At 38.7% G+C, this 22,808-nt stretch overlaps 1 protein-coding gene across 1 annotated transcript in view; it reads left to right on the plus strand.

Annotated features, from left to right (window-relative positions):
* The window catches only part of LOC118857149 (24-hydroxycholesterol 7-alpha-hydroxylase), a 127,163-nt gene that overhangs the window by 88,986 nt on the left and 15,369 nt on the right, over positions 1-22,808 (plus strand). The window contains exons 9-10 of the mRNA XM_036767791.1: positions 12,328-12,423; positions 13,335-13,423. Of these exons, the coding sequence (XP_036623686.1) occupies positions 12,328-12,423; positions 13,335-13,423 (185 nt within the window). The remainder of the gene's footprint in view (positions 1-12,327; positions 12,424-13,334; positions 13,424-22,808) is intronic.

Here is a 22,808-nt window from a genome sequence, read left to right on the forward strand (position 1 = left end):
TCTTTTGGACCTCCTTTTCCATTTGGGTAATTCTGCCTTTCAAGGCATTCTTCTCCTCATTGACTTTTTGGAGCTCTTTTGCCATTTGAGTTAGTCTGTTTTTTAAGGTGTTGTTTTCTTCAGTGTATTTTTCAGTATTTTTTTTGGGTCTCCTTTAGCAAGTCATTGACTTGTTTTTCATGGTTTTCTCGCATCCTTCTCATTTCTCTTCCCAATTTTTCCTCTACTTCTCTAACTTGCTTTTCCAAATCTTTTATGAGCTCTTTCATGGCCTGGGACCCGATCATGTTTTTCTTGGAGGCTTTTGGTGTAGGCTCTTGCACTTTGTTGACTTCTTTAGGCTGTATGTTTTGGTCTTCTTTTTCACCAAAGAAAGAATCCAAAGTCTGAGACTGAATCTGGGTGTGTTTTCGCTGCTTGGCCATATTCCCAACCAACTAACTTGACCCTTGAGTTTTTTGTTGGGGTATGACTGCTTGTAGACTAAAGAGTTGTATGTTCCACATTTGGAGGGGATGCGCCAGCTCTGCCACACCAGCACTCCTTCTTCCCCAAGAACCCCCACCCTGGACTGGGCTTAGATCTTCAGCAGGCTGTGCACTCCTGCTGTGATCTGCCACTCAATTCCTCCCACCAGGTGGGCGTGGTGCTGGAAGCAACTGCAGCTGTAGCTGCCCTGCCTCCACTGCCCCAGGGGAGGTGGCCGAACCACAAACTCCTTCCACTCCCACAGCTTTTCCCATTAACCTTCTCCGCTGTCTTTGGTGTTGGTGTTTGTGGGTTGAGAAGTCTGGTAACTGCCACAGCTCACTGATTCAGGACGCTAGGGCCTGCTCTGCCTGGCTCCTGGTCTGGTTGGTCCGCGCCGTTCACGCTGGGCTCTGCTTTGCTCCGCTCCACTCCCAGCTCCCAGCTCCGTGTGGGATAGACCTCACCCAGAGACCATCCAGGCTGTCCTGGGCTGGAGCCCTGCTTCCCTCTGCTGTTTTGTGGGTTCTGCCGTTCTAGAATTGGTTCAGAGCCATTTTTTATAGGTTTTTGGAGGGACTTGGCAGGGAGCTCACGCTAGTCCCTGCTTTCCAGCCGCCATCTTCCTGACAGCCTTCTAAATTCTAGTTTCTCTTTATTTTCTTTTACATCATTATGGTCGTTGAGTAAGTTGTCCTGGTTCTGCTTGCTTCATTATGCATCATCAGTTCATACATATCCTCCCAGGTTTTTCTGAATTCCTTATGTTTGTCATTTGTAGGTCACAACAATATTCTGTTACATATGTATATCACAATTTTTCAGCCATTTCTTCATCAGTGTATTTCTAGTTTTAGGTTACCACAAAATATACATTAACTAGTATTTATATAATATTTTAATGTTTACAATCCACGTTACCCATAGTATTTCACAATGCCCCCTGAGGTCAGACAGGGTTGGTCTTACGGAGCAACAGAATTGAGAGATGCAAGACACCTTATCATCCAGCTTGTTTTGTTCGGTCCATTCTGACTCTGTGACCCCAGTTGGGGTGTTCTTGACAAAGAGGCTGGAGCACTTTGTCCACTACGCACACCTACTCATGCATGACCAAGAATCCCTTTTCAATATACCAAACAAGTGATTGACCAGCCTCTGCTTGAAGACCTCCAGTGCTTGGGAACCAGCACCTCACCAGACAATTCATTACATTTTTGCATATGTCTCATTGTTTGGCAGTTTTCCTACACATCATACTTCAAGCTTAAATCTGTTACTTTCCAGTTCTACCTACTACTTTTTGCTCATGAGGAAACAGAAGCTTTGAGCAATAAAATGGCAAGTCACCTAGAAAATGACAGAGCTAGAAGTAGATGCTGTGTCTTTTAGCTCCAAATTCTGGCCTTTCACTCCTCCCCCATTACACCACTACAGTATATTTGTAGAATAGATGCGTAACATATAGTGGTTGAATCAATATCTGAATAAAACTACCATTAAGAATTTCTTTAGGCTACGAGACTTATCCATATGGCTTGAATTTAGTGAAGTCTTGACTTTTTTCTTTTTTTTAAAGCATAGCCAAAGAGAAGTAGAATTTCAAGCAGGAAAATTTTGTAGTAGCAAAAAAAGGAATTTAGGTGGAAAATAGAAATTAATAAAAGTTCACTACTTAATAAATCTTAAGAGAAAGGATAAATCTCCATAAAGTTTTGTACCAATCTGTGCATGTCATTTGATGGACTAGAAAAAGCATTGGACTTAGAGTTAGAAGACCTGGGTCAGAGTTCCAGTGTCACAATTTCCTAGCAATGTGTTCCTAGAGAAATCACTTCACTTCTTGGAGTTTTAATTTTCTCACCTGTAAAATGAGGAGAACAATAATGATGTAACCTAGTTTAGGTTTGCCTAAATTTAACAACTTTAGGTTGATAGGACAAAGGTATTGAAAAAGCTGTAGAGTGCTCAATATTGTTATTATTAACATATATCATTATAATTATTAGACACAATGCCTAATCTCTTTTTTTTAGCATTTATATTTAAAGTTTTAGATTCCGAAATGTGTCCCTCCTTCCTTTCCCTGTCCCTTCCCTCTCTGAGAAGGTAAGCAATCAGATGTAGGGTATACATGTACAATTATGTAAAACATTTCCATATTAGTCATTTTGTATGAGACGACTCTTAACAAGAGAAAAAATGAAAGTAACAAGTAGCCTGCTTCAGTCTCTTATTAAAACAACATCAGCTCTTTCTCCGGAGGTGGTTAGCGTGCTTCATTATCAATCCTTTGGGATCATCTTGGATCATTGTATTGCTGAGAATAACTAAATCATTCACAGTCCTTCATCACTAATATTACTTTTACTGTGAACAGTGTTCTGGTTCTGTTCACTTCACTGTGCATCAGTTCATGTTAGTCTTTCCAGGTTTTTCTGAAATCATCCTGTTTGTCATTTCTTACGGCATGATAATATTTCATTACAATAATACCACAGCTTGTTTAGCCACTCCCCAATTGATGAGCATCCCTTCGCTAATCTGTTATTAAGACTAATTGAAATATAAATATATATACAAATATGTATATGTACACACATACATACATTACATACTTACACACATGTACATATGACTAATAAATGTTTGGGGCAAAATTTTCCAGCTAGTTTACATGCTAGTGCTTATTTTTATATAGTTTTTAAATAATTCATTTTCTCTCATTATTCACTATTTGAATGTAAAGAACCTACCTTGAAAAATACTGAGGAGGAAACAAGGCTCCGTGCAAGTAGTAGAACATTATTACTGAGAATTAGCATACTGCAAAACATTCATTATTGTATTTTTGTGCGTAGGATATGCATGACAATACATGTCATAGCAGATTGCTACCAGTAAACAAGCCTTCTCTCCCCTGGTGACCAGCTTTGATGAGGCAGCATTCTTACTAGCAATATTGGCACTGTCAGCTGAGACCTCATCACCTTCTGTGGGTGATGGGGGAGAAAGATAATCATGCCCCATAACTCAGTTCTAATCAGATCTTGGGAAAGGAATCAGCAGTGTTATGTAACATTGAATTGAGGTGATAGGATTTTAGAAGCACTAGGGTGGATTTCTATCAAAAGTGACCTGACTTATGTAGCTACCCTCTGGGCCCACTTTCCGACTCTGACTCCCACTGGCAGGCCAGGGGCCTAGAGAGTATTTAAATACTTCTCCCCTCAGAGTCCTAAGGGGTCAGCCAGAGTTAACTAGCTTTTTTAGAAACTGATTTTTATTAAAGTAATATACTAAGAACAATTAGTTAAAAAAAATTTCCAGAAAGTCTGGGAGATATTTTCCCTTATACATTCAGTGTCCAGGGGAAGGTGGGCTCAAGCTTAGAAGAGTCAATGCAGATACCCAGAGAAACATCTGACAGTTCTTGGTTGGATGGAGTCTTTTCCTCCTTTTGTGGAGTAGCATGAGATCCCCCTGAGGAGTGTGTAGTTCCTGGTGGGGATTCAAATCCTGGAGTCCTTTTAGCATCTTCAATCCGAACCTTCTGTCTGTTTTGTTCTCTCCCAGCTTCAGGCTGGATGCATGATTTAATGGATAATGACAATATCTAGCATTTGTATACCCCTTTAAGGTTTTAAATAACAGACTTATCATTTTATCCTCAAAACAACATTGGAAAGTAAGAGCTTTTATTATCCCCATTTTACAGATGAGGAAACTGAGGCACAGAGAGCTTAAACAACTTTCCCAGTATCACTCAGCTAGTAAGTGTCTGAGGCAGAATTTGAACTCAAGCCTTCCTTCCTCAAAGTCCAGCCCTCTACCCATTTAGCCACCTCACTAACTGCGTATTGGTTACTTTATTTTCTCCATGACGTGGTCCGTGGGGGGAGGAAGGGAGGTGGTTTAGGGGAGTGTTCTGCCCTCTTTGGGCTCACTTTCCTCCCTCTTGGTTCCTCTGGTATAAGTCAGAGGATTCTGTCTGCCTTCTCAAAGTCCTCCCAAAGCTTCATTGTCTGAGCAGTCACCAGAAGGCTTGTAATGAACATCTCTTCTTACATACCTAGGCCCGGAGTTGTGTCTGATTCTTTCAGCCAGTCTCAGTACATTTCATCATTGCGTTTAGTCCGATGATTAAAGCATTTAATTCCTTCCCAGCTTGATTAAGCAGGCTGTTCACATCTAGTTTAGACTTTTGATTGCTTTGCTCTAGGTGTCTAGGAATTGTTCACACCAGTTTTATCCATTTGATTCTGTAACTCAATCACAGAGACTTTCTCACCTAAGGAAGGTTTTGTCGTTCAGTCATTTTCAGGCACATACGACTCTTTGTGACCCCATTTGGGGTTTTCTTTCCTTCTCCAGATCATTTTACAGGTGATAAAATGGAAACCAATAGGATTAAGTGACTTAGCCAAGGTCACACAGCCAGTAAGTGTCTGAAGTCAGATTTGAACTCAGGAAAATGAGGCTGCCTGACTCTAGGCCTAGCATTCTATCTGCTACTCCACCTAGCTGTCCCCAATAAAAACATCAAGTCTGAGAGTATCTTTTTAGCTACATTATTTTGGGTTAAAGTATGTGACACGTCTATCTTAAACTTATAAAGGGGGGTTATCACACCCCAGATGGAGCGTATGATATGCAATAAAAATGTAAATATATAAGATGAAATTTTTCATTCAAACCCCAGAGGGAGCTGAGGAGTCATCTTTAGTAACCTTAATAGAGGCAATCATTCATTCATATATTTATTTGGTTGTTGATGTATTTGCCTATGTATGGTTTTTTTTTTTTAGATTAGGTCTCCCTGTTTCTTTCAGACTGGTGATACGGTGGCCATTCATGGGCCAGATCCCACTACAGATTGGCAAAGAAACTTTGATATGCTCATTTCCCCACTGTTTTTCCTTCCTTAGGCAACCTGGTTGTTCCCCACTTACTAGGCCACCATATTGATGCTGAACTTACTGGGAATGTCTGATCAGCATTAGCCCAGTGCAGCTCAGAACCCCTGAGATCTAGAGGTTCATCAGCCTCAGCTTCTGCAGCAGCAGGGATTACTGGGCTGTGTTACCACATCTGACCAGCTTTATTGTTAAAAATTATATTTTCAATACATATGTCCACATATATGTACATATATACATGTGTGTGAGAGGAAGATGTATATATGTGTGTGTGCATGTATGTTTCTATATGTATTTATATATAAATTTGGATAGATTTGCATGTTTATCTTGAACTAGAAGTTTTGGGGCAGTTACGAGCTGGCTAGTCCTTATTAAATACCTCTCCTACTCTAAGAAAAATTATGTCTGTTTGAGTGAGATTCAGCTCATCTCACTGGTCCATTTGTCAAATACTCAGGAAACTAGTTGTTATCAGCTTAGGAAGGGCCTCCTGAAGCAGGTTGTGCCTGAGCTGGAGTTCCCTCCCTGAAGGAATGTTCATAACCCAATCTTTTAGATAATCAACATTTCCAAACTTAGCTAGCTTATTCTTTGGATGACATTTGGTGGCCAGGCCCATAATCAAAGCTTCTGTTGCTTGCAAAGGACTTCGAGAGCTTTTACTGTATGGGCACAACCTCTGAGCCATCTAGACCAGAGATTCTTAATCTGAAGTGCCCAGTGGGCTGTGGATACATTTCAAGGGGTCTTTGAATTTGGATGGGGAAAAATAGACCTTTATTTTCACTAATCTCTTAACTGAAACGGAGCTCTTCCTTCCATTATGTATGAAGGCAAGAAAGAAGGGGTCCATAGGCTCCCCCAGACTGCCAAGGGAGTCCATGACATAGAAAAGGTCAAGAACAACTAGCTCTAGGGTCACTTTCAGTAAGTCATTACAGTGGAACTTTAGTGGAGGATTAGGAATTATTACTGTACTTTACCATATTTTTAAACCCCTTGAATGTTCTTGTTATAATTTTGATTAAACTGGAGGGAACTTGCAAACTGATAAAAATTATGATTGTGATGCTTTAAAATTAATTATTTTAAGAAATTGTGTCATCTTCAAGTCGAGAAGCTGTGAAGTCAGTGAATGCTATGTAATGTATTTACAAAATTTATGTGGAGCAAGTTTTCTGAGCCTGGCACCACACTAAAACTGTGAAGGAGCTTGTCATTTCAAACCAAAGTGGCACAGCAACCACCACCACAAACCCTGAGACATTTTATATCATGTGGTAATTATCCTACCTTTCACCAGTAAAGTGCTTGTACCTTTTTTAGGTTATACATTTATCTCATTTCATACTTACAGATTTAAAACAATGACCATAAATTTATACATTATAGATTTTAAAAATTCTTTCTTATCGCCAAACCAAAAATCTCTATATACTCTACATACACATTTCTTGTAAGTCCAAGGGGAAATGGTGTGGTGTAGTAGATGAAGCCCGAGATGGGGAACCAAGAGATAGATGTCCTAGCTTCTGACTAGGACTTCTGGCCTTAGGCAATAATTAATAATAATAGTAACTGTAGCTTGAATTTGTATGATTAAAGTTTGCTCATCATTTTCTATTTATTTTATTCTCCCCATGATCCTTGAAAACTGTGGCTTAGAGGTTAAGTGTCCAGCACCTCTCAGAAACAGCAGTATTTTCAGGGCAGCTAGGTGGCACAGTGGATAGAGCGCTGGGCCTGGAGTCATGAAGACTCATCTTCCTGAATTCATATCTGGCCTCAGGCACTTACTAGCTGTGTGATCCTGGACAAGTCACGTCACACCGTTTGCCTCAGTTTCCTCATCTGTAAAATGAGTTGGAGAAGGAAATGACAAACCACTCCAGCACCTTTGCCAAAAAAAAACCCAGTGGGGTCACAAAGAGTCAGACATGACTGAGAAATGACTGACTCACTGAACTTCCTGACTCCAGTGCCTTCTCATCAGTCCTCCCTAGAGAGGTTTCTTTCTACTACTGCCCCCCATAGAACCGTTCTTCCTTCTGTTATATCCTTCTATAGGACCCTTCCTACCCTGCCCCACATTTAAAAAGATTTTTTCTTCTCCACTTATGCAAATTTCATGAACATAGGGAGCTCCACAGTGTCAGAAATGCCCTCTGCAGGTTGGGTAGGCAATTTATGCACTTTATGGCCTTGAGATGTGCCCGAATGCATCAGGAAGGGAAGTTACTTAGTCAGGGTCACCAAGCCTGTCTGTGTCAAAGGTAATACTTGAACTCAGATAATCTTGACCCAGAGGCCGGCCAGATAGATCCCTTAAGCCATACTGCCTCTAATAGTGTAGTCTGTAGGGAAGGCAGAGTAGACATGTTGATAGCATCTGATTTCTTTCCTTTGCCTTACCCTTTCTTCACCTTATTTTTTTGCTGTTATCCCCCACCTCTTTCATTTTTTTTAATGTTACCTGACACTCCCTTTGAGACTCTGGGTGAGTTACTTTCTCTGAACCTCAGTTTACTCACCTGTACAGTGAAAGGATTGGACTCAGTGACCAGATCTCTTTATTTCACAGCTTGCGTTTGCACCCGACAGCGATGCCTCTAGCAGAACGGTCCTGTGTCTCCTGCACAGCCACAGTTCCGTAGGCCTGCTGTCACCATTGCCCTTGTAACTGTTCTCCTTGTACCTCCAGCTTCCACATGGCTTTTGCTGACAGCATGCTTTCACTGCTGTCCACTACCTGACCATAGGAGTTTCTGCTACCGAGCCCAGAGCCAACTACTCCCCTTCTCTTCACCCCTGCCTTTGACACCCATAGCATTCCTGTGAAGTAGGTGGTGCAGGTACTGGGTTACCCATTTGACAGAGGGAAAACTCGGGCACATATCAAGGGACTTCTTTATGGTTAAAATATTATGTTTCTCTGATTGTTCTCTCCCTTCTCTGACCCTTTGTTGTGCAACTAGTCATCCATCCGAGGTTATGAGGACGAGTACTGTTTAAGTTTGAGACCAACTGGCTGAGAAAATGAGGAGTCTTTCAGCAAAGCATTTCCAACATTCCTGTATTCCGTTCATTAACTCTTGCCTAGATTAGGCTGTTGACATAAGCACTAAGACTCACCTTCACACTCTCCTCGCTATTTGTGTACTCCATAGTGGCTAGGCCTAATAATTACCTTCCATTGTTACCAAATATTTGATCTGGCGTAGAGAAAAGAACATGGCAGTGGGGGGAATATGAGTCTTGCCTTCAAGTATTTCAGAGTCCACTGTGTAGAATGCCTTTTCTGGGTATGGCCAAGGAGATCACGATGCTGGAGTTGTATCCTCATCTCCCAGAATTCTCTTCATTTCTTCCTCTTCCCATTTCTCACACTCTCCCTAAAGGCTGAAGGCCCGATTGCAAAATCTTTTGCTTCCCTAGGCTATGAAAGGCATAATCTGATTGTTTTGAAAAGTTTGGTTACCCTTTTTGAGTTAGTTTAATTTATTTTCTTGACCTGGTAAATAGGATAAAGCTATATATCAGCAAATTGCAGTTTATGTATGTGCCATTGCTTGAATGCAGCTTGAGCTGGGTGATCGGAAGCAGCCGTGGAAGGGAAGGAGATTGAGGTAGAGTTGGGATATTTGTCAAAGTATGATTTCTAGAGCTCTGGGACATCCCTGGGCAAATGCATGAATGACAGTGGCTGAGCAGCTTACTGGCTTGACTGGCATTGAGGAGGCATCCGCCATGACTACAGCGTCCTTGTCTGAACCACCAAGAGAGTGGTTAGACAGCGATGCCTCAAGGGAGAAGTAGTCCAGTCCACAAAAAGGTAGTAGGGGCCTAAGAGGGTTAGGGAGGGAAGAGGAGTGAGAGTCACTACTAGCCAGCCCTACCTGGTTGCTCACTACAAGAAATACCACTTCTACAGAAAGAAAAGTTGGATTTTCTCTGAATATGTCAGTCAGTCAACTCTCAATAAACATTTGTTAAGTGTCTACTATATGCCAACCACAGTACTAAACTCTGGGGATACTAAGAACAGCCAATACCCGGCCCCTAGTCTCAAGGAGCTCATAGTCTATGGCAAGAATTCACCCCCATTGATAAAAAGCATCTTGGCTTTAAAAATAATTTTATGATTATTACTGTCTAAAAAATGTAATGGACTTCCTTGTGAACTTCTAAGGCCCCTCCCTTCCAACTCTGAGATAATATTATTTGATATTGTGGTTTACCCAGCAACTCCCCATAGCAACAGAAAAGGATTGCAGTGAGACTGATGCTTGCAGCTGGACTGATGGCTGCGGGTCCCACCCAGGCCAGTCTCCTGCTAGCCTCATGACCTACTCTATGTGAAGAGAAAGTAGGCAGCCCCCTTCACAGTATAATTCCAGGTCTTTCATAATAAGGCTTTCTCTACCCCAGATAATCTTGTGTTATAGTGCTGTCCTGCAGCCCTTGCCCGTAAATACATTAGCATGGAAGTTTGTTGAACTGGCTAGGTATCAGCTTGTCATCCTAGCCCTGAGAGAATGAGATACAGAACATGCCCCCATTTGGGGTTGGGGAGGGAGACTCTCTGAAATGACACTGTGGGAACATGATGTAGAGAGGACCGGGCAAGGAAGAGCAGTCACACAGGAATAGTAAACTGCGTTGTGGGAGACATGGTGTAATGCAGGAGTTATCAGCCTTTTGTTGTGTTATAGACCCCTCTGGCCATCTGGTGACATCTTTGGACCCCATCTCAAAGTAATGTCTTTAGATGAATAAAACAGAGTATATAGGATTACAAAGGAAACTGACTTTATTTAAATGCAGATGTATTTTTTTCTTATCTGAGTTCACAGACCCTTTGAAATCTATCCCCAGAGTCTTCGGATATCCATAGAGTGCATAGAGTGCTGAACTTGGGAGCCAGGAAGACCCGTGTTTGATACCACCTCAGTCAGACGCTTATCAGCTGTATAGCCCTTGGCAAATCAGACATGGCTTCATCTATTAAAAAATAGGTTTGGAATGAATAATCACTTAGGTTCCTTCCAGGTCTGTGACCTGTGATCCTGAGACACTAGTGAGTAAAAGATACTAGTGCAAACTTGATCCTTGTTAAAAATTTTGCCCAGGAACATCCTTGTATATCCCACTTCTGAAAATGCCAAACATGATAGAACAAGTGTCAAGTGTTTCATTGGATAGAAGGAGAAGTAACCTCCAGCTGGGGTTCCCAGGACCTTTCCAGGGGCTAGAAATGGTGATCCTTCCCTTTAAAAACAGGAACATTTGCAGCCATAGGCTGTTGGTACTGCTGGTACATTGATGAATTGCAATCAATATTATGCAACACAAGTAAATTTTTGTGTATGAGGGATGCTTAAGGTCAACCCCTTCATGGAGGGCATTTATAGATTGTACAAGGTCGAATGAATATGGCATTTGATGACTAATCATGGTAGTTGTGTAATTAATATCTTCCCTACAGTGAGGTTAGTAATTTTCTAATGATTTTTTTTTATTTAACTAGGGTCAAACAGAAGGTATAAAAACTTAAAGGCTCTAATGCCCTTGGTACTAGAAAAGTCTTTTGTGAAACATATCTAGTTAAAAGCCCTTTCTAATGCCATCTGCTGTTGGGGAGGCTGAGGCAGGCGGATTTCTTGAAATCAGGAATTCTTAATTGCAGTGGGGCTAAACAATTCAGGTGTCTGCACTAAGTCCAACACCAGTACGGTGAACACCCAGGATTGAGGGGCTGCCAGACTGTGCAATACTTAAGGAGGAATGAACTGGTCCAGGTCAAGTACTGTTGTTCAGTTGTTTCAGTGTTGTCCAACTCTTTGTTGCCCCATTTGGGGTTTTCTTGGCAAAGACACTGGAGTGGTTTGCCATTTCCTTTTCCAGCGCATTTTACAGATGAGGAAACTGAGGCAAACAGGGTTAAGTGCTTTGTCAGGGTCACGCAGCTAGTAAGGATCTGAGACTATATTTGAACTCAGGAAGATGAGTCTTCCTGCCTCCAGGCTTGGCTCTCTCTACACTCTGCCACGTAGGTGCCCAGGGTCAAATATGAAGCAGATGAAAGCTTCCCTGCCAGGTAGGAGTGGGATCAGGCCTGTGAGTAGACACTTCACTTCCAGTCTGGGTGAGATAGGAAGATCTAGTCTCAGAAAAGAAAAATAAATGTCCTTTATAATGTTAGTGTTGAGGTTCAAGAATAAACACCCGCAATCTAGGCAGGCGTCCTGAATTAGGAAGCTTTCTATAGGAAAGCTTGGTCTCATTCCTACTTCTGGAGGAGATACTCCTGCTGCCTGTCTTTCATACCTCTGTGGTGAAAAAATAATAATAATCCTCCACTCTCTCATTTATTCCCTTGTTTGTCCTCCTTTTGACATGGCTCCTTTCTTCCTGTCTGACTACTGCCGTTTCAGTACAGAAAGAATTTGCTGCTGCTTCCTGGTGCTATTACCAAGCACCCCAAGGGACAGCATATCTCCTCCCACCCCACCCGTGGCAGGACAGCTATTGCACTCACCTCTGCGAGTGACCCCTATCTCACACTTTCTGTATCTATTGCTGATGACTGTATCATTTCTAGAGCAGACCTCAAACCGATTTATAGTGGCTTTAACTTTGACTTTTGGATTTTTCTACACTGTTCTAAATAGACATTGGTAGGGAATTTTTAGATAATGAATATTTTTTCATAGGTGCTAGACATTTGTGTGTGTTTGTATGGTTTGCTGTTATTGTGATGACATAATTGTGAAAAAAATATATGCAATGTCCAGAAAAAGTGATATCTTGTTGGTGTTCTAATAAAACGATTAGCTTTTCATCCCCCATAATATAATTGTTATTTTATAATTAACTAAGATCTCTATAAAGTTCCGTCACAATTAGTTTATAATTTATAACTGTTTTTGTATTTTAGAATTATACTGTTCCTTCTGGTGACTTATTGATGTTGTCCCCCTTTTGGACCCATAGAAATCCAAAGTATTTTCCAGAACCTGAATCATTCAAACCTGTAAGTAGTCTTTTTCATTATGTCTTGTTGCTTTGGTCATGGTTTCTGTTCTGCATTATTCGTATGTATGATTGATCCAGGAGTTGTGTCATGGAGTTGGCCTCTTATTTCAGCTGCCTAGGATCTGGTAATAAGGCTGCTCATTCCATGGTATCATGCCAGTCAAGTGATAGAGATGGGCCATAAAATTCAGAATGGGCCGTGTGTGCAAACTGGAGACGAGCTTTTCCCTAACACAAAAAATATTTACTTGTGTTTGGGAGCAGATGTGAAAACAGACATACCTGGTTCTGTTTTCTCCTGCCTATGTTCTTCAGTCTGTTTCGTTGTGCTTCAGTTGTGTGTCAGCCTACATATGCACACACACACACACACACACGCACACACAAATTCTATTAGGGAAAATTGTGGTCGTATTTAAAATTCTGCCCTCTCCCTCTCAGAATTGTGTAATTTTAGGCCAGAAAGGAACCTCAAAGTGTTGTTTAGTCCATCCACTGCCTTTCAAGACAGCTGTCAGAAATGGCATCCAGATGTATTGACTCAAATTCCTTTGCTTTGACCACCGCCAGTGTCTTATTTCCAAGCTTATAATGGAGGCAGACTTTATGTTGGGGCCCAAGACTTTACTATAAATACTTCTGCTTTTATGAGGTTAATTTTTTAGTTGATTTACATTATCATTTACATTTACCACTTAACAGGATTTTTTTAAAATCTTTTTTATTTATAAATTTATTCTTTAGAAACATAATTATGTCTGATATTAATAACAGGTTGGAAAAAATTACTAGCAACACTGCAATTTTATATGCAAGGATTAGCTGTACAAGGTCATTTTTAGCCTGGAGAAATAAAGTTAAGCTTATTTATACAAGGCTGACTTGGAAAAAAATGTTTTCTTCCCACAGGAACGTTGGGAAAAGGCAGATTTAGAGAAGAATGCTTTCTTGGACTGGTTTGTGGCATTTGGAGGAGGGAAGTACCCATGTCCAGGAAGGTCAGTGAGACAGCTGGGTTGGATTTATTCAGAAATTATGTTGACAATAACTCAACTGAGGAGAGCATTTTCTTAATCTTCCTTTACTCTTAAGTCTAAATAGATTGTGATTACTTCATTTCTTATGAAAGTGGTTAATAATAACACTTCTGTCTTCTGGCACTGGTCAAAGTTTATTCTAATAAAAAAGACCTCATAACTTATAGTCAGAATTGATGTACAAAATTTGTATACCACACTTTCATTCAAAAGGAATTCATTCATTCATCCATCCATTCATTCATCAAACACTTATTAAATATAGTGCACTGTGTTAGGTGTTGAGGGAAATACAAAGATAAATTAGATTTGATCTCTCCCTTCAGTGACCTTACAATTCATAAATAAGTCTAGCTGCACTTTTAAAAAATTTTTATGTAAAATATTTCCATATTAGTCATTTTGTACAAGAAGACTCAAATAAAGGGGAAAAATGAATAAAAAGAAAGTAAAAATAGTATGGTTCAGTCTGTATTCAATCAATATCAGTTCTTTGTCTGGAGGCAGATAGTATGCTTCATCATTCTTCCTTTGGTATTATCTTAGATCATTGTATTGCTGGAAATAGATAAGTCATTCATAGTTCTTCATCAAACAATACTGCCATTACTATGTACAACATTCTCCTGCTTCTGTTCACTTCTCTATGCATCAGTTCATGTAAGTCTTTCCAGGTTTTTCTCAAATCGTCCTACTTGTCATTTCTTATGGCACAATAATATTCCATTACAATCATATACCACACCTTGTTTAGCCATTCCCAGATTGATGAGCATCCCTTTGCTTTCCAGTTCTTAGCCACCACAAAAAGAACTGCTATAAATATTGTTCAAATAGGTCCTTTTTTCCGTGTCTTTGGGATATAGCTGTAACAGTTATATTGCTAAATCAAAGGGTATGCAGAGTTTTATAGCCCTTTAGGCATAGTTCCAAATTGCTCTCCAGAAAGGTTGGATGAGTTCACAACTCCACCAACAATGCATTAGTTTCTCAGTTTTCCCACATCCCCTCCAACATCCAACATTTTCCTTTTTTGTCACATTAGCCATTCTGATAGGTATGAGGTGGTAACTCAGAGTTGTTTTAATTTTTATTTCTCTTATCAGTACTGATTTAGAGCATTTTTTCATATGACTGTAGATAGCTTTGATTTCTTTGTCTGAAAACTGCTTTTTCATATTCTTTAACCATTTATCAGTTAGGAAATGACTTGTATTTTTATACATTTGACTCAGTTCTCTATATATTTGATAAATGAGGCCTTCATCAGAGATATGTTGCAATTCCCATCCCCACCCCCAGTTTTCTGCTTTCCATATAATTTTGGTTGCATTGGTTTTGTTTGTACAAAAACTTTTAAATTTTATATAATCAAAATTATCTATTTTACATTTTATAATGCCCTCTATATCTTCATTGGTCCTAAATTCTTTCCTTATCCATAAATCTGACAGATAAACTATTCCATGTTCTCTTAATTTACTTATGATACCACTCTTTATGTGTAAATCACTTTGTCCTTATTCTGGTATATGGTGTGAAATGGTGGTCTATACCTAGTTTCTGCCATACTGTTCTCCAATTTTCCTAGCAGTTTTTGTCAAATAATGAGTTTTTGTTCCAAAAGCTTGGATCTTTGGATTTATCATATGCTACATTACTGTGGTCGTTTACTATAATGTAATTTGTACTTAATCTAGTCCACTGATCCACCACTCTGTTTCTTAGCCAGTACTAGATTGTTTTGATAAGTTTACACTTTATAATACAGTTTGATATCTGTTATGTCCAGACCATCTTCTTTAACATTTTTTTCATTGATTCCCTTGATATTATTGACCTTTTGTTCTTCCAGATGAATTTTATTATTTTTTCTAGCTCTATAAAGTAGGTTTTTGATAGTTTTGGGTATGGCACCAAATAAGTAGATTGTTAGGTAGAATTATCATTTTTGTCATATTGGCGTGGCCTACCCATGACTGATTAATATTTTTCCAGTTGTTTAGATCTGGCATTGTATGTGAAAAGTGTTTTTAGTTGTGTTCATATAGTTCCTGTTGCAGATAGACTCCAAAGTAGTTTATATTATCTGCAGTTATTTTAAATGCAATTCCCTTCCTTTCTCTTGCTACTGGACTTTGCTGGTACTGTATAGAAATACTGATGATTTATGTGAGTTTATTTTGTATCCTGTAACTTTGTTAAAGTTGTTAATAATTTCAAGTAGTTTTTTAGTTGATTCTCTAGGATTTTCTAAATATAACATCATATCTTCGGCAAATAGTGATAGTTTTATTTCCTCATTGCCTATTTTAGTTCCTTCAATTTCTTTTTCTTCTATTATCGCTATAGCTATTATATTATAGTACAATATTAAATGATAAAGGTGATAATGTGCATCCTTGCTTTACCCGTCATTGTACTGTGAAGGCTTCTAGCTTATCCCCATTACAAATAACTCTTGTTGATGGTTTTAGATAAATATTACTTACAATTTTAAGGTAAGCTCCATTTATTCCTATGCTTACTAGTGTTTTTAATAGGAATGAGTGCTATATTATGTCAACAGCTTTTTCTGTATCTGTTGAGATAATCAGGTGATTTCTGTTGGGTTTTTTATTGATATGGTCAATTATGCTGATAGTTTTCCTAATACTGAACCAGTCTTGTATTCCTGGTATAAATCTCATGTGGTCATAGTGTGTTATCCTTATGATATATTGCTATAATATCTTTGCTAGTATTTGGGAAAAATTGGTCTGTAATTTTATTTCTCAGTTTTGGCTCTTCCTGGTTTAGGTATCAGCACCATATTTGCATCCTAAAAGGAATTTGGTAGGACTCCTTCTTCGCCAGTTTTTACACATAGTTTATGTAGTGTTGGGATTAATTATTCTTTAAATGTTGGGTAGAATTCACTTGTGAATCCATAAAGTCCCGGGGATTTTTTCTTAGGGAGTTCATTGATGGCTTGTTCAATTTCTTTGTCTAAGATTGGGTTATTTAAGTATTCTATTTCTTTTTCTTTTAATCTGGGTAGTTTATATTTTTGTAGATGTTCATCCATTTCATTTAGATTGTCAAACTTGTTGGCATATAGTTGGGCAAAATAGTTCCTAATAATTGTCTTAATTTTCTCTTCATAAATTTTAGTATGTTGTCTCATTGTTGTCATTTTCTTTAATGAAATTATCAATTGTTTCTGTGATTGGTTCTTTGGCCCTCTTGTTTTTTAGGATTAGATTATTTAGTTTCCAATTGATTTTTCATATGTCTTTCCATTGTCCATTATTGAATGTAATTTTTATTGCATTATGTTCTAAAAGGATGTATTTACCATTTCTGCTTTTCTGCATACAGTTGTGAGATTTTTATGTCTTAATATATAGTCAGTTTTTGTGTAGGTGCCATGTACTGTTGAGAAAAGGTATATTCCCTTTCTATCCCCATTCAGTTTTCTCCAGAGATCTATTTTATCTAACTTTTCCAGAATTCTGTTTGCCTCCTTATCTTTTTCCTTGTATATTTTTTGTTAGGTTTATTTAGTTCTGAGAGGGGAAAGTTCAGGTCCCCCACTAGTATAATTTTATTACCTATTGCTTCCTGTAACTCATTTAATTTCTCCTTCAAAAATTTAGATGCTATGCCATTTGGTGCATATATTTTTAGTATTGATATTACTTCATTGTCTGTGGTACTTTTCAGCAAAATATATTTTTCTTACCTATGTTTCCTTTTGCTGTTTTCAAGATCGTGATTGCTACCCCTACTTTCTTTGCTTCAACTAAAGCGTAATAGATTCTGTTCCAGCTCCTTATCTTTATCTTCTCTGCTTCAAATGTATTTCTTGTAAACAGTATATTGTAGGATTCTGGTTTTTAATCCATTCTGCTATCCACTTCTTTTTTATGGGTGAATTCATTCCATTCAGATTTATAGTTATGATAACTAACTATATATTTCCCTCCATGCTAGTTTTTGCTTGTTTATCCTCCCCTTACTCTCTACCCTTTCACTCCTCACAAATGTTTTATTTCTGATCACCACTTTCCCCAGTATGTCCTTCCTTTTATCAGTCCCCCTTCTCTTTCTGTTATCTCTGTCCCTTTTTACTTTCTGTATCCAATTGAGTGTCTATGTTATTTTCTCTTTGATCCAATTTTGATGAGAATAAGAATAAGTTTTGCTGGCCACCACTCCCCATTCCTTCTTCCCCTCCATTATAATAGCTCTTTCATGTGAACTAATTTACCCTATTCAATCCCCCTTCCTTCTTCCAGTGCACTTTTCTTTCTCACCCCTTTATTTTGTTTTTGGGGATATCATCCTATCAAAGTCACCATATATCCACTGTCTATGTATACTCTGAATTGCCCTTATAGTAATAAAGTTAAGAGTTACAAATATTATCTTGCCATATAGAAATATAAACAGTTTGAATATATTGAATTTCTTATGTTTTCTCTTTCTTGTTTCTTTTTTACCTTTGTATGTTTCCTCCTTGAGTCTTATTTTTAGAGGTGAATTTTTTTATTCAGCTCTGGTCTTTTAATTAGAAATGCTTGAAGTTCTCTATTTCTTTAAATGTCCATTTTCCCCCCCAAAAGATTATATTCCATTTTGCTAGGTAGGTGATTCTTGGTTGTAATCCTAACTCCTTTGCCTTCCGGTATATCATATTTCAAACCCTCCAGTTCTTCAGTGTGAATGCTGCCAAATCCTGTGTAATCCTAACTGTAGCTCCACAATCTTTGAATTGTTTCTTTTTGGCTGCTTGCAATACTTTTTCCTTGATCTGTGAGCTCTGGAATTTGGCTCTGATGTTCCTGGGAGTTTTCATTTGGGCATCTCTTTCAGGCGATGATAGGTGGATTCTTTCAATTTCTATTTTGCCCTCTGGTTCTAATTTATCTAGGCAGGTTTCTTTGATAATTTCTTGAAAGATGTTGTCCAGGGTTTGGTTTTGTTTTTTATCATGGCTTTCAGGTATTCCAATAATTCTTATATTATCTCTCTTGGATCTATTTTCTAAGTCATTTGTGTTTATGATGAGAAATTTCACATTTTCCCTTTTTTAAACTTTTTTATTTTGTTTTATCATATTTTGATGTGTCTCTTAAAAGAGTCATTATTTTCTACTTGTTCAATTCTAATTTTTAGATCGTTATTTTCTTCAGTGAGCTTTTGTACTTTCTTTTCCATTTACCAATTCTATTTTTAAGTCATTTTCCTTGACAAATTTTTGTTTATCTTTTCCCATGCTATTGACCCTTTTTTATGATTCTCTTGCATTATTCTCACTTCTTTTCCCAATTTATCTTTTACTTCTCTAATTTGCTTTTTAAAATCCTTTTCAAGCTCTTTCAGGAATTGTTTTTGGGCCTGAAACCAAATTATATTTTTCTTTGAGGCTTCACACATGCCATTTTGACACTTTTGTCCTCTTCTAAGTAATTTATGCCTTGATCCTCCTTGTCACCATAGTAACTTTCTATAGACAAGCCCTTTTTTTGTTTGTTTGCTCATTTTTCTGCCTTCCTTTTGTGATTTGGTATTTTTATGTGAGAGTTGGGCCTCTGGTCCTACACAGACCCAAGTTTTTTTGTGCTGGGGCTCAGGGTCTTACTGCTGGTTTTCACTGGGCTTCAGAGCTTAGGTACTTGCTTTAACTGGAGGTTAGGCTTCCCTTCTGGCGTATACGGGGGCTGGGAAAGGGGGGGGCTCCCTGTTGGCCTCCCCAGCTGTGAGGTTTAGCTGTCAGCCTTCTCCAGGGGTGGGGCCTTGGTGCTGGGTTGCGGTGGCCCTGAAAGAGGGGTCGTCTTGCTGATCTGCCCAAGGGGTGGGCCCCTGCTTCTGTGTCACCACAGGAACAGGGTCTGCAGCTGGCCAGCTCCAGGGCAGGGCCCCGGCACTGGTTAGCAATGAGGTCAAGTGGGTACGGTCACTTAGTGAAGCCTTGCTGAGTTACATGTACTACTCGTCTAGGGTGCTGCTGGTTTACAGGAGGGCAAGACCCCCAAGGTGGACTGCTCCTGCCTGGAGCCCCATGCAGGCCCCCTGCTTTGAGGCCATTTGCTACTGCTGTTCTTGGACCTCACTCCCCTGCCCCCCCCCCCCCCCACTCCATTGAGATAAACCTCTCCTGCTGGGCTTATAAAGCTGCTTCTCTGCTCTTAGAGCAATACTGAGGTAGTTTTCTAGTTTTTTGGAGGAGGGGCATGGGGGCAGGGCTTCAGAAGGTTCCTTCCTCTGCCATCTTGGCACTGGAAGGTGCACTTTTCTTAAAAAGAAAGAATAATATTTCCTTAAAGATGAGGTTATCTTAGAGTTTTCCAAGCTCACTAAACATCTTCAGCTTGGTGAATCTCCTTTGACTCCTTTTTTTATAACTAAATTAGTCCATTTTCTGGACTTCTTTTCATCAAAGTACATTATTGATGTCCTAAGACCTCACTTAATGACCTCAAAATAGTGCACCAAAATTACCAAAGAATTTAGTAAATATTTTCAAATCACATGTCTAAATCAAAATGTTCAAAATTTTTTTAAAGGAACAATATTATGCAAAGAATTGACAGTAATACTAGGTTGTGCTCAAATTAAGTAGCCTCTTGGTTTCCCCCTCCTTTACTCACTCTCAACACCCAATATTGAATGTGAAAATAGAGTACAAAACAGAAACCCCAGTCATGTGGTACCTGCTTCATTGGGTACCTCATGTTAGTTCCACTGTGGCCATAGCATTCTTTAAATTTGATTAAGGTTTCCTATAAACCTCAAAGTGGCTTACCATGTATTACTTTTTTTCTTTTCTCATTGCATAACTCATTCTCATCTTTTAAGATTTTTTTTTAATTAATAACAACTGAAAACTCTCTGACAATATTTTTGGTTGGGAAATAGCACATTAGACTGAAGATCGAAATGCCCAATCCTCACTTGTAAATCACACATGAAATTGTCTACTGTCCAATAGCTATCAATAAATTAGTAGACTCTTCCTATTTATTTATTGTTAGCACATCAAAATAATATTTTTGGAGACTGACAAAGTGTTACTTATTTTTAGATTGCCTGAATTTGTCAATATATCAATGTAGAAGGAGCTGAGACACGAGTCAATAACAGTAGGGACAAGGTAGTGGCAAAGAAACCCTAAATTCTGCAAGTTCCTTTGAGTAAATTGGTGACAATTCGTGAATTTCTTAACTTCACAATTTCACGAAGAGAATTTTTGCAGAACAAGAAAGAGCTCTCTAATACTGCCATCCACTTGAACTTTAAATAACCAACCCATGAGACCTTTCATTCTTGGAGTCAGTCAGAGAAAATGAAAATTGTTTAGGAAAGAAAATGACCTCACATGGACTAAGTATGGGAAGACAAATCTTTCCACTAAACATGCAAAACCGACTGCCCCTTGTTATAATCCTCAGAAAATTGTACGCGTTTATCTTCTGTCCACTAAAAGCCGATTGATTATCTCATGCACAAAATACTTAGTGAGTCAGAAGATATTGCCTATGGTATATCCAGCAAGCACATTTTGTTCTAAAAAGTGCTGTTACGGACTTGCAGCTGTCGCAGTCTGGGCACCAGAGCACAATGGGAATAGAAGTGACTTTCATAAGCTTGCTTAGAAATGTGCTTGTTAGATAAAAACCTTGGCTTTTTTTTTCCAGTGTGCTGGGAGCCTAGGACTTGAATTTAAGTGCTAATGGACCTTTGAAGACAGGTTTTGGTGAGGAGAGAGACATCTCTCTTCCTTCATTCTCTTCAAAGAAGAGTACCCAGGCACCCCTTGGAAGTGACCCCTCCCAAAAAGAGAATGATGTGAGTTTCTCCCTTTGCAAGAAGGAAAGAGCAGAACTTACAGGGTACTTCTGGGAATGAGAATGTAAAATAATGGCAAGGTTTTGTTGATGTCTTCCATGGACATGTAGAAAGAGGGAGACCTAGTGCTTCTACAGTATTGCTTGAACATTAAAAAGGAAAAAAAAAGAAAATTCTGTGAACCATTTTTTCAGTTAACAAGCATTTATTTTCTCTCCCACCCACCCTTCCTAATTTAAAAGAAAAACAAGTAGAGAGAGACAGAGACAGAGACAGAGAGAAACAAAACAAATACCCATATTGGTCATGTCCAAAATTATGTCTTATTCTGCCACTCTGAGTCCATCCTCTCTGTTAGGGCATGAGTAGTCCATTAATTAAAACACGCATACATACACACACACATACATACATACATACATACGTACATATACACACACAGAGACAAAGGAGAGAGAGAGACAGAGAGAGTAGTGGCATGAATCATCATCATTACCCTGGAATCATGGTTAGTTGTTGTATTGGTCAGAATTCTGGAGTCTTTCAATGTTGTTTGTCTTTACTGTGCCATTATTCTACAAGTTGTTCTTTTGGTTCTGCTCAGTTCATCCTGCATCAGTTCATGTAAGTTTTCCCAGGTTTCTCCAAACCTGTTCCTTTAACCATTTCTTATAGTGTAATAATATTCAATTACATTCATGTACCATAATCTATTCACCCAATGGATGGATACTACCTTAATTTCTAGTTCTTTGCTACCATAAAAGAACTGCTATCAGTATCTTTGTAACTGTGTGCTCCTTTTCCTCTTATTTCATCTCTTTGAGGTTTAAACCTGGTAACAATACTGCTGGGTCAAAGAGTATGCACTGTTTAAAAGCTTCTTGGGGGTAGTTCCAAGTGGCTCTCCAGAATGGCTTCATCAACAGTGTATTGATGGGATACTTTTCCTGCTACTCTTCCAACATTTATCATTTTCTGGTTTTTGTCATCTTTGGTCATTTAATTTGGTGGGTTTGAAGTAGATCTTCAGAGTTACTTTAATTTTGCCTTTTGCTAATTATTATTTATTTTGAGCATTTTTTTTTCATATGGCTGCTGATGGTTTAAGTGTCCTCCTTTGAGAACTACCTCTGTTCATTGATCAACTGGGGAATGGTTCTTATTCTTAATAAATTTCAGTCTTTTTGCATATCATGGAAATAAGGCATTCACATTATGACCCATTTGTACAAACTTTGCACTCCTCACAGCTATCTCGTATAACGTTTATTTTTCCTTTTATACTCAATTAATACATATTCTGTGCCACAGAATTAAGGGGGGGAAGGGAATAAGCATTTTAGGTACTGTGCTAAGCACTGTCCAAATGTTATCTCATTTGATCTTCATAACAACCTGTGTAGTAGGTGCTGTTATGATTCTTATTTTCACAGTTGAGGAAATTGAGACAGAATGAAGTTAAGTGACTTGTCCAGAGTCAAATCTTGGGACAGATTTGAACTCAGATCTT

This window comes from Trichosurus vulpecula, chromosome 7, assembly GCF_011100635.1.
Source record: "Trichosurus vulpecula isolate mTriVul1 chromosome 7, mTriVul1.pri, whole genome shotgun sequence".
NCBI classification, from domain to species: Eukaryota; Metazoa; Chordata; class Mammalia; order Diprotodontia; family Phalangeridae; genus Trichosurus; species Trichosurus vulpecula.